This window comes from Schistocerca cancellata, chromosome 11 (assembly GCF_023864275.1).
Source record: "Schistocerca cancellata isolate TAMUIC-IGC-003103 chromosome 11, iqSchCanc2.1, whole genome shotgun sequence".
Classification (NCBI taxonomy): domain Eukaryota; kingdom Metazoa; phylum Arthropoda; class Insecta; order Orthoptera; family Acrididae; genus Schistocerca; species Schistocerca cancellata.
In genome coordinates this window covers 107,904,441-107,917,704 of record NC_064636.1, presented here as the reverse complement: position 1 = coordinate 107,917,704, position 13,264 = coordinate 107,904,441, and the positions used below count along the sequence as shown (strand labels likewise).

Below are 13,264 nucleotides of genomic sequence, written 5' to 3'. Positions count from 1 at the left end.
AAACAGTTATACTTACTTCTGTAACCGAATTATCACAGATACTTTCCAAAATGTAATATGAATCTGACTTTAAAGGCATCACTTTCAACACTTTAATTTACGTGATACTCTATTTCAAGTGTAAAAAACATATAAAAGTCACTTCAGCAGATTTCAATAAACGCATCTCCACTATCATAGAAATACTTACAAGTGAAATGTAATGCCATTTCCCCGGACAAAAGGCTGAGTACAGCCATAAGAGCAACACGAAACAACCATGTTTTGCCAACATTCACGTGACTTTAGCCCAGAGATGTTGGAGCCACGAAAATGACGTCAGGTCCAGTCTATTATATTTATGGTCGAAGGAACACTCCAATACAAGCTAATGCATGTCCGGCGGTGATCGCAGCGAACACAGTATCGGTGTCCGTCACATGTGGCGAGGGTGAGTCACTGCTGGGTCACCGTGACTCGGTGACTCAGTGCAGTGTCCCGGTGTGAATGCTCCAATTCAAACGAAGGTATCTCTATCAGTGACCGTCACCGGTGACCGTCACAAGTGTCCCAGTGTGAAACGAGCCTACGTAGCACGTAACCTCAAACACGTTACACGTGACATTATTGTGTGAGACTGCAGCCAGTACGGGATTCTCATTTGTGGTGTGTGTCTCTCTGTAATCGTGCAGCTTGTGGAAGCCAGTGCAGTAACACCCAAGATTGAAACGAATGTTTACACATTGAAGCAGTGTGCGATTTGTGCTTTTACCAGTGGGAGGGGGGGGGGGGATGTCTTAGGGGGTTAGTGTAATTATATATGTTACTAGCTTGGACCGTGGCGTTACCCATGCTTAAACAGTTATTTATAAATAGACGTTAATGCCGAAACTCACTATTCACGCGTATGCACTATCAGAAAAGCCACTTTGTGAGATGTTTTAGTAAACCTTCAAATTTAGATCTCTCCTGAGTTGATCAGGAACCATCATGTCTCAGCTTTTCAAAGAGATGGACAAGAGAACTGTGACTTTCAAGAAAAGCTCCAAAAGCATTAAATGAGGAAGCAACCCAACGTACGCGAAAAATATAGCTGCGAGGATAATTCTTGTGAAACACTTTGTAGTAGTCTGATTTTTGGGACTTCGAGAAAAGACAGAATATAAGGAATCTAAAAACACCTTTATATGGTATACATCTGCTACATCATTCGTAACATCGTGGACAGCTAATTTCATTTTGTGGCTCATACAATGAACGACAGTTAAATCCTTATGTAAATGACTACGCAGTAGAGCGGCTCGCCTTCGTAAGGTGCAAGCATTGTTGAGCCACCATCTGTTGCGACACCTACAAGGTGGTTTTTTAGTTCATCATTTGTAATGCCATACTTTTCAAGAGCTGCTAACAGTGTGCTGAAAATGCATTCTCCTGTACCACTTTCTCATTCAACAATGTCAAAAAAATAATCGCAAGCAACTCCCTCAAAGGACAAACGTATATATATATATTGTTAAACAAGTTTTATTGGAAACCGTTGTACTTTCGTCCATCATGATACAAGCTCGCAAGTAAACGGACGACGCACCTTAGACGAAAGCAACAATGACAACATGTTAAAGATGATTTAGTTCTAAACGTTTGAAATGCTTAACTACTACATGCATGGAGAGCTGCATCAAATCAGTCTCTGGACTGAAGACAACAACAATAACTACTAGATAACACTTTTTCAAAATTAATAACCAAACATATTAATAGTATTAATAGTAAGACTGTATTAAAAACTTTCAGTGTTCGGCTCCACAAATTTAAATTATATGTAAAATTTCACTCCAGTGCGTGGGAAACAAACATCCCAGGTTGGTATGCATAAACTAAAACCAGAGGAGGGGATGGTCTGATGCAGATGCAGTGAGCAAATCGCACACTGCATTGAAGGAAAGGGATGGTCTAAAAAGCCAAGTATGGAGTACATTTCTGTTGGTTGTAGACGAAAACAGTGCGTCTACTGGGTACGTATCGTGCATAAACTGCTCCACATTATTGATTTTCCAGTCGGGAACCACTCATTTAAAGAAACACAGTTGCAGGAAACTTCACAAAGATACAGCTCCTTCGGGGATACCGGCAATAATAGAAAATAATATTACAGCAAAGTGTGTTGCAACGTGTGCTAAAGATGTGAGACTTGTTAATGCTGTTTCCGGTAAAGGAACTAGGTCAAGAATTAATACATCTAGGTGCGCATTATGGAAAAGTTAACGTGGCAGATGTCATGCCACATCCCTCTACTATAAGCAGACATGTCAAAGAACAAGGTGATGCAATGCGAAGCAGCATAAAGCCTTCTGTTATTGCAGAAGTTATTAATAAAATAAGTGCTGCGACAGTTGATATTTGGACTGAGGTGCACTATTTGACGCTTACAACACATTACATTAACACTGAGTGGTCTCTTGTGAACAATGTTTTATTTACAACAAAATTCCCTGACGTTAAGAAGACGGGAGTAAATATTATGAAAGAAATTGAAGAGAGGATCGCTGATTGGGACATTTCGCCGCACATGTTGCACAGTTTTGTTTTTGTCTCCGACCAGGTTGCTAATGTAATGAAGGCTTTGGAAAATCACGAAAGGATTCCTTGTGCTGCTCATTGTATAAACACAGCACTTAGCCATACTTTAGATGAAGATAACTTCTTGTTAAATCATGCCACGAACATCGCATCGACAATAAATACTGCAAAATGCATTGTAAGGTACATTAAGAAAAGAGGGCTATGCTCGTCTTTGAAATTATCGTTGAAACAAGAGGTGTGCACACGCTGGAACAGCTTGTACACTATGCTGCAGTCCTTACACACTCAGTATAACGAAGTTGCTGCTTTGCTGACGGAAGACTCCGCTTACAGATTGCGAGCATATGATAATGAGCTTGCAGGAAAATTTGCGCATATTCTGAGACCATTTAAAGAGGCCACAGATGAATTAGAAGGGGAAAAAGAAACGGCAATCCAGTTAGTTCTTCTTTGGTTTCACAAACTGCAACAAATGTGCAGTGTCAGTGACACTGACTGTCAGGTGAGTAATTACTGCAGATAAAGGCACTGTTTCATAATGATACGCTTTAGATTTATAATTAAGTAGCGTAATTGATGTGTACTAACGGATATGTATTTTTTAACAGGAGGTACAAACGATTAAAGATCATGACTTGACTTTCGTTTGTGAGAAGATACAAAATTGCTACGTCTCCTATCTGCGATTGTATTGAAATATCATTTTACTTTCCAAGTGCTTTATGAATTTATCTGTGTCACGTACTCGTTCTTGGAAACGTTACTTTTGTATTAAAAGAGAGAGAGACACAGATAAATACAGTGTGTGTGTGTGTGAGAGAGAGAGAGAGAGAGAGAGATAGACAGAGAGGCGTTGGATTCGTACAGTACAGAGCAGCGAGCCGTGGCGAGCGAGGTGAGGCGTCAGCGGTCATGCTCGGTCATGCTCGGTTATCCGCGTGTCCGGAATCCGGATAACAGACATGGGGCGAGTACGTGGCCGAGCCGAGTCGAATGGGGCCGGACACGAGCGGCTCGGTCCCCACGTCAACAGGCGAGCCGCGACCTGTCAAACATTGCGTGTTGCAGCACTCTAATCCTGACCCAGGTGGTGTATACGAGGTGCATTCAAGTTCTAAGGCCTCCGACTTTTTTTCTAATTAACTACTCACAAGAAATTGATGAAACTGGCGTTACTTCTCGACGTAATCGCCCTGCAGACGTACACATTTTTCACAACGCTGACGCCATGATTCCATGGCAGCGGCGAGGGATTCTTTAGGAGTCTGTTTTGACCACTGGAAAATCGCTGAGGCAATAGCAGCACGGCTGGTGAATGTGCGGCAACGGAGAGTGTCTTTCGTTGTTGGAAAAAGCCAAAAGTCACTAGGAGCCAGGTCAGGTGAGTAGGGAGCACGAGGAATCGCTTCAAAGTTGTTATCACGAAGAAACTGTTGCGTAACGTTAGCTCGATGTGCGGTGCGATGTCTCGGTGAAACAGTACACGCGCAGCCCTTCCCGGACGTTTTTGTTGCAGTGCAGGAAGGAATTTGTTCTTCGAAACATTTTCGTAGGATTCACCTGTTACCGTAGTGCCCTTTGGAACGCAATGGGTAAGGATTACGCCCTCGCTGTCCCAGAACATGGACACCATCATTTTTTTGGTGGCAGTGAATCTGTGTGCTTCCATTGAGCTGACTGGCGCTTTGTTTCTGGATTGAAAAATGGCATCCACGTCTCATCCATTGTCACAACCGACGAAAAGAAAGTCCCATTCGTGCTGTCGTTGCGTGTCAACATTGCTCGGCAACACGCCACACGGGCAGCCGTGTGGTCATCTGTCAGCGTTCGTGGCACCCACCTGGATGACACTTTTCGCATTTTCAGTCGTCGTGCAGGATTGTGTGCACAGAACCCACAGAAATGCCAACTCTGGAGGCGATCTGTTCGACAGTCATTCGGCGATCCCCCAAAACAATTCTCTCCACTTCCTCGATCGTGTCGTCTGACCGGCTTGAGCGAGCCCGAGGTTGTTTCGGTTTGTTGTTACACGATGTTCTGCCTTCATTAAACTGTCGCACCCACGAACGCACTTTCGACACATCCGTAACTCCATCACCACATGTCTCCTTCAACTGTCGATGAATTTCAATTGGTTTCACACCACGCAAATTCAGAAAACGAATGACTGCACGCTGTTCAAGTAAGGAAAACGTCGCCGTTTTAAGTATTTAAAAAAGTTCTCATTCTCGCCGCTGGCGGTAAAATTCCATCTGCCATACAGTGCTGCCATCTCTGGGACGTATTGACAATGAAAACAATGCGCATGTTTCTATCTATTTCCAGTCCGGAGAAAAAAAATCGGAGGCCTAAGAGCTTGAATGCACCTCGTAAAAGCATACGATCATCATTTTTTGACCGTTCTTTGATACTCATTTCAGCCAGATTGATTCACACTCGGAATTCCTCAGGAATATGGATTTGGCGCCCCCCTGAAATTGCCACCAGAGGCAGATACCGTGCCGGGCAGATTTGTGCCGGAGACCAGGTGCTCCTTCCCGCCCGGGAAGCCATGCATTAGATCGCACGGCTAACTGGGTGGGCAAATGTTATGGTACTTTGAGCTGTAGGGTCTACTTTCGAAGTGAATAATAAACCAAGAACTGCTTCCTTGTTTGCATTCCTTATCTGGGCAGAAATGATAAAACAGCTGCTCCAGTTACAACTCCCTAGGTCCTCTCAACAACATGCTGCAGGGCTGCATATGGTCACGTGATGCCCGGCCACGCACGAAATTCCACACAAAAATGCGACGGAAAGCGTGAAGCCTAGTTTACACGTCGACATTGGGTTGCGCCACTCGTTGCGTGCAATGAGTTGCACGCAAATGGTTTTATATTTGACTGTAGACACGGAGAAACCAGTATGCACTTCAGTTTCGTCGGTTTGTCGGTCCCTGAGTCGTGTCTGAAATAAAAGTTTTTGCAGCTGCACGTCACACGAGTTGTGATGGAGTTAAAGCTTGTTGCGTGGAATCGCTGCGTAAGATAAAGATAAGAAATGTGTTTGGATTCGTGAGAGGATGAAGAAAATACGTGAGCTCGGTTGCTCAGCATCCTTGCTGAAATAATTTGTAATGGAAGACCCAAGAAGTTCTTTTAATTATCTTAGAATGTCACCAGAACTGTTAAAGTTTCTTCTAAATAGAGTTAATTACGTGATGAGGAATAAAGATATTGTAATGCATGAATCACTGTCGCCAGAACTGATATTAGATATCATATTGCGTGCATTACAGTCGGGAACACTCGACATGTTATAAGATGCGGCTTCAGTTTGTGATGACGCTTTTTCATTAACAGTAACAATTATTAACATTAACAGCTGTAATTATTCGAACAAGCCTTATTAAGAAGAGAATGGTTCACAAACTACTCTCTTGAAGATCTGCCCAGTCGCAATAATTCAAAATTCAAACTCATGTGAGTGGTGAGCACTGAAGCGACGTCTTGAGTAGATGAATATTGAATAAACGATGCAGCTTCTTCAGTTTGTATAGCCTTCCCTCCTGTCAACAATATTCCTTAAGAAAAAAAAAAAGAGTGGGCCAACTCGAACGATGGGATTTTAGTCTAGTACACGAGAGCATTACCACAGCTAGAATTACACTTGTTTGTATTTTTCTTAATTCAGCTGTATATGTGCCCCTAACTCAATAAATTTTGCCCTGCAGCTCAGATATCGTCAAAACGTCTATGTTCTGATCGCACATGACGGTCCCAGCGGCAGCAATATGTTGCTTATTTCTGTAATCGGCATCACTGAAATCACACAAACAGCTATGCAAAGCATAGAACTCCAAAAAGCGAACATTATTCTTCGTTCCCCACTTCATATTTCAGTTTGTCTACATTCTACAAATACACATAACCTCAAAACTCATGCAAATAGTGTCACCAAATTTGGAACACGCCGAAACTGTTTACTTTCACAGACGAGTTTGCCTGCTGTAGGCTGAAGAGCAGACCAAGCACCAAGCACGGACTGCCTATGTCGTCTTAAGCTGGGTTTACACTAGCAAGTCGCTTGCAGAAGTTACTGCTGCAAGTTATTGCTATCAGCTTGCAGCTGTGTTTACACAGCAGCGCAAGAATTAAGCAAGACTCTTCTGCAAGTTCTTTGGCCAGAAACTTGCGTCAACAACTTGCTGATACTGTTTACATATGCTTTCAGTATGCTTCAGCCGAAGTGTAAAATGACAAGTAGGCAGGTGAGATATGCTGCAGCTCTTGTAATTGTAATGCAAGACGTGAAAAAGGAAAAGAGAAGTATAGGGGTTAGAGAGTAAATAATGAGAAGATCGCAAAATGGTGCCTGTAATAGCCTTTTGCAAGAACTTAGTATCGAGAGCATGGATACTTTTGAAAACCTTTGCAGAATGTCCTCAAATTATTCTGAGTGTTTGTTGATGTTAATAGCGCCCATCATATCAAAACGAGACACAAACTTTGGTACTGCCATTTTAGCAAAGGAACGTGTGCTAGTCACTCTATGATTTATAGCTACCGGTGAGCTACGAATAAAATAGGCATTTCATTTATTTATGTGAAACATACAACCAAAAAAGTTTGAATTTTGAAATCTGTTCTTTGTAGGAGGACTCATACAAGTCCCTAATGTACTTGTTTCATACTCCCGTCAGCACGAATTCTCTGATCGTACCCGATGTATGTAGAGCGTTTTTTAATGTCTTGAAAAGGGAAAATTATTTGAAGGTATGTGAAAACACAACAATGAAATTAAATTTTTATTGAAATAAACAGAATTTTACAGAATGATATGCTTATAAATTTTTTTTTCTAATGCTCATAAAATGGAAAGTGACAAGCTAAGTAAATAGAACATGTAATAATTATACATCCTCTTTTTCTAGACTCCTAAAACAACAAGCGAGTGGATGCAGGTGGCAAAGGGGTTGTGTCTTCAAGTTATGCTACTTTCTATGTACTTCTTTTATAGATGAGTCGAATATCGACGAGATTTCATTTAATGCGCTCATCTTCTTCACTCTATCCTTAAAGTATCGGTTATGCAAGTTCCGTATTTCGGGGTAGCTCTCCACGGCTTCTGAAATTTGTTTGCATATAATACGTAAGATGGTTGCATAAAATTAAGTCACCAAATTAAGTAAAATGTTAAATATGAGAGTTATACAGACGACATACTTACTATAACTTGCGCTTCCTACTTGCAGGAAATAGAAATAAATACTAAAAGCTCCAAGTTACTTGCAAATACTTCTCGCGTGGTGTTCACACTGGAAGCGGAAAACGTGCAGCAAGTCACTTCCGCAATGAATTGCTACGGTCGCAAGTCGACTTGGCGATATCTTTACACTGGCAAATCGCGCGGCAAGTTCCTCCGCGCAAGTAAATTGCTGCAATAACTCGCTAGTGTAAACCGAGCATTAGCTGCGCATGTGCAGTACGGCGTGTTGTCTGGCGCTCTCTGACAACTGCTCAAACAAACCTCGGTAGTGGGTGGGGGAGAGGGCGATGCAGCGAGAGCTGACAACGTAGCGCAGCGGCATGTGACGTCACGCAACACACGTTGGCCTCGTGCGGCCGCTAGCGCAGTTACGGCCCAGCCGTGGACTCTCACTGCAGTTGCTAGCGAGAGGTACAGCTGTGCAGCGGAAGCATGTGCGCGGAGCCAGCTGAGCGGAAGGCGGAAGGTGAGTGCTCACAGCGGCAGCCTTTTAACAACACCTGTCCGGAAAACTCCCGGAGCATCAGGGGCGTAACTTTCATATAACTATAGGACCTTACACGTGCGCCAAGCGATTGACGGACCAATTTCGTGTGCCGCCTACACGTGTCCCGAAGCGAATGCACTCTGCGATTACAGCACCACACTCACAAAAGACGTACTTTTATCGGGAATCTGCATGCAGGTAAAAAATAAATAAATAAATAAATAAGGGAGGCGCCCTATAGACTTCTCAGACCCGCGTAAACGATCAAACGTTTTGACAAAACAGCTCTTGTCTAGTATCAACGAAAGAAAAACGAGGATAATGGAATGTAGTCAAATGAAATCAGCTGATTCTGAGGGAATTAGATTAGGATATGAGGCACTTAAAGTAGTAGATGAGTTTATAGAACGAAATTTTCACTCGACAGCGGAGTGTGCGCTGATATGAAACTTCCTGGCAGATCAAAACTGTGTGCCGGACCGAGACTCGAACTCGGGACCTTTGCCTTTCGCGAGCAAGTGCTCTACCAACTGAGCTACCCAAGCACGACTCACGCCCCGTCCTCACAGCTTTACTTCTGCCAGTACCTCGTCTCCTACCTTTCAAACTTTACAGAAGCTCTCCTGTGATAGAACACTCGCCGCGAAAGGCAAAGGTCCCGAGTTCGAGTCTCGGTCCGGCACACAGTTTTCATCTGCCAGCAAGTTTCATATCAGCGCACACTCCGCTGTAGAATTAAAATTTCATTCTATAAACATCCCCCCAGGCTGTTGCTAAACCATGTCTCCGCAATATCCTTTCTTTCAGGAGTGCTAGTTCTGCAGGGTTCGCAGGAGAGCTTCTGTAAAGTTTGGAAGGTAGGAGACGAGGTACTGGCAGAACTGAAGCTGTGAGGACGGGGCGTGAGTCGTGCTTGGGTAGCTCAGTTGGTAGTGCACTTGCCCGCGAAAGGCAAAGGTTCCGAGTTCGAGTCTCGGTCCGGCACACAGTTTTGATCTGCCAGGAAGTTTCATAGTAGATGAGTTTTCCTATTTGGGGAGCAAAATAACTGATGGTCAAGGTAGGGAGGATATAAAATGTAGATGGCAAATGGCGAGGAAAGCGTTTCTCCAGAAGAGAAATTTGTTAATATCGAGTATAGATATAAGTGTCAGGAAGTCTTTTTCTCAAAGTAATTGTATGGAGTGTAACCACGTATGGATGTGAAACGTGGACGATAAAGAGTTTGGACAAGAAGAGAATAGAAGCTATCGAAATGTGCTACAGAAGAAAGCTGAAGATTACATGGGTAGATCACGTAACTGAGCTACTGAATAGAATTGCAGAGAAGAGGAATTTGTGGCACAACTTGTCTACATGAAGGGATCAGTTAGTTGGACATGTCCTGAGGCATCAAGGGATCACCATTTTAGTATTGGAGGGCAGCGCGGAGGGTAAAAATCGCAGAGGGAGACCAAGAGATGAATACACTAAGCAGATTCACAAGCATGTAGGCTGCAGTACGTACTGGGAGATGGACTGAGTAGCATGGAGAGCTGCATCAAACCAGTCTCTGGACTGAAGACCACAACAACTAGCCACGGATTTTTCGAGCAGTGTTTGTCAGTTTAAGCTCTCTTTCAAGCAGACGCTATTCGTGTTCGTGTGTGTTTAGTGTAGTGAGCCGCGGCCACAAATGTAAACAAAGCAGTTCGCCATCGACTATGCCACTGTGTCTAAGAAGGAGAAAAAAACTAAGTTCTTATATAGGGAATAGCTTAAAATGAGAGACGTACTCATGAAAATGTGCTAAAGGAAATATTATTCTCAGATCCCGATGATTACAAGTTTCTTCGAATGGACAATCAAACTTTTTAAAACTTATCAAGTCCCTCCTAAGAGAGCAAACTTGTCTGTTAAGTTCGTTATTGTCTCGGCGCGAATTTGTTAAACAAGACCGTACACGTACTAAGAAAGCTTGTCGGTTTAACCTTGCTTTTGAAGCAGACACTTTTCGTGTATGTTGTATTTTGGCACCAGTAGGAATGGCTACAAATGCAGATAAAGAATTTCTAACGTTTGAATGGTGGGCTCCGTGTGGTTCCCAAGTCGTACAGCGAACGTACACCATAAAATTACCAAATATGCAGCAACCAGTCGCAAAATTGTTTTATTTATTCACTTTTGCAAATCGATTTCAAGTGATTAACAGCCATCATCGGTGCTTTCAACCAATAAGTGCCCTGAGTAGTAATACTGTCTTAAGCAGAGGTCAAACAAAGTGATGGCTGTTTATCACTTGAAATCGATTTGCGAAAGTGAATAAATAAAACATAAATTTGCGACTGATTGCTGCATATTTGGTAATTTTATTTCTGACGTTGTCTCTGGGACTGTGTTTAAAGAAAATAAGACGCTGGTCTAGGGTATGGTTCTAAATGAGAAATATGCAACTCGAAAAATGTTAATACAAATGTTTAACCCAGAACCTGATGATTACATCAACTTTGTGCAGATACACACTGAAACGTTTTATAACTTTTTAGCATTACTGTAGCGTGACACTGAAAAAGACACAAGTATGCGAAAATTTATTCTACTTGGTCCTCTAATGACAGGTCATTACAATACCGCAAAGTGGGAACAAATAGCCCACATCTTCCGCAGAATAACCGAAGAATTTAGATTCATTTCATTCCGCTCCACTTGTATGTCGCTCTATGCGTAAAATATTGATATCGTTCGTAACCTCTTCATGCCTAATATTTGGCTGGGAAAGACGTGGTACCTCTACCATTTCGGCAATTGTCAGTGGTATTTTGTTTTCATCCTTGATCGTTATTTCCATAGTAGTGGAAACTCACGATACAGTAAGATAAATAGTAATAAAACAGTTTTTCACCAAACATGTGCGGCGAAAAGTAGACACACACAACGTTCGCCATGTTGTCAAACTTTGTCAATCAAAATTTCTCTCAAACTCGCCAGACACGATCTATGCTTGACAAACACGTCAAACTGCACCGTACACGGGCAAATATTTGGCAAGTATAGTCAAGTTGGAGAAAACGTTTGGTCGTGAACGGGGCGCTTTATGCCGTACATCGTTTTCAAGCCAGATTGGCGGGGCCTCATACCGTCTTAAATAGCCCAAAACATAAGCAAATTACTGTTTACGATTCCTTGCTATTCATTCTATCTGTCGTGCGCGCGCTACAGGTGTTTCAAATACTAAAAATTACTGAGCTCACGTGAATAACATAGTGCGAGGAAGAAAATTGCGAACGTTTTTCAGTTCTTAAATACCTATTTCCTCTAGTAAAGGCCTCCGCGAACGGTCACATTTTGTCAAATTCAACTATGCTTGCCGAACATTTGACGGTGTACGCTGCTGTTTGGCTGCTTTCCAAGCATAGAACGTGTTTGACGGGAAGGTTCACAGGTTTGCAGACGTTGTTTGTGTTGATGATTCGCCGCATACGTTTAGTGAAAAACTAATAAGTTTATTTCACTGTTTCGTCTACGCAAATTACCATCAAGGATAAAAACAAAACATTACTGACAATTACCAAACTGATAGAGGTGTCATGTCTTTCCCAGACCTATATTACGCAAGAAGGGATTTAGAAGAAAAATAATTATTTTACGCCTAACATACAAACGGGTTGTTGTTGTTGTTGTTGTTGTGGTCTTCAGTCCTGAGACTGGTTTGATGCAGCTCTCCACGCTACTCTATCCTGTGCAAGCTTCTTCATCTCCCAGTACCTACTGCAACCTACATCCTTCTGAATCTGCTTAGTGTATTCATCTCTTGGTCTCCCTCTACGATTTTTACCCTCCACGTTGCCCTCCAATACTAAATTGGTGATCCCTTGATGATGCCTCAGTACATGTCCTACCAACCGGTTCCTTCTTCTTGTCAAGTTGTGCAACAAACTCCTCTTCTCCCCAATCCTATTCAGTACCTCCTCATTAATTATGTGATCTACCCATCTAATCTTCAGCATTCTTCTGTATCACCACATTTCGAAAGCTTCTATTCTCTTCTTGTCCAAACTATTTATCGTCCATGTCTCACTTCCATAAATGGCTACACTCCATACAAATACTTTCCTTTACTGCTTGCTCAGTATACCGATTGAATAACCTCTGGGATAGGCTACAACCCTGTCTTACTCCCTTGCCAACCACTGCTTCCCTTTCATGCCCCTCAACTCTTTATAACTACCATCTGGTTTCTGTACAAATTGTAACTAGCCTTTCACTCCCTGTATTTTGCAACTGCCACCTTCAGAAGTTGAAAGAGAGTATTCCAGTCGACATTGTGATAAGCTTTCTCTAAGTCTACAAATGCTAGAAACGTAGGTTTGCCTTTCCTGAATATTTCTTCTAAGATAACTCATAATGTCAGTATCGAATCACTTGTTCAAACATTTCTACGGAATCCAAATTGATCTTTCCCTAGCTCGGCTTCTACCAGTTTTTCAATTTGTCTGTAAAGAATTCGCGTTAGTATTTTGCAGCTGTGACTTATTAAACTGATAGTTCCGTAATTTGCAAAAATTGTTCAAATGGCTCTGAGCACTATGGGACTTAACTTCTCAGGTCATCAGTCCCCTAGAACTTAGAACTACTTAAACCTAACTAGCCTAAGGATATCACACACATCCATGCCCGAGGCAGGATTCGAACCTGCGACCGTAGCAGTCGCTCGGTTCCGGACTGTAACGCCTAGAACCGCTCGGCCACTCCGGCCGGCGGTAATTATCACATCTGTCAACACCTGCTTTCTTTGGGAACGGAATTATTATATTCTTCTTGAAGTCTGAGGGTATTTCGCCTGTCTCATACATCTTGCTCACCAGATGGTAAGAGTTTTGACAGGACTGGCTCTCCCAAGCCTGTCAGTAGTTCTAATGGAATGTTGTCTACTCCCGTAGCCTTGTTTCGACTTTGGTCTTTCAGTGCTCTATCAAACTCTTCACACAG

The 13,264-nt window shown here is 42.6% G+C and overlaps 1 protein-coding gene across 1 annotated transcript in view; it reads left to right on the top strand.

The window, feature by feature from the left end:
- The first annotated feature begins 8,241 nt into the window (after nt 1–8,241).
- LOC126108292 (speckle-type POZ protein-like) overlaps nt 8,242–13,264 on the top strand; it is a 52,936-nt gene continuing 47,913 nt past the window's right edge. Inside the window, exon 1 of the mRNA XM_049913515.1 lies at nt 8,242–8,275. Coding sequence (XP_049769472.1) covers nt 8,242–8,275 — 34 coding nt within the window. The remainder of the gene's footprint in view (nt 8,276–13,264) is intronic.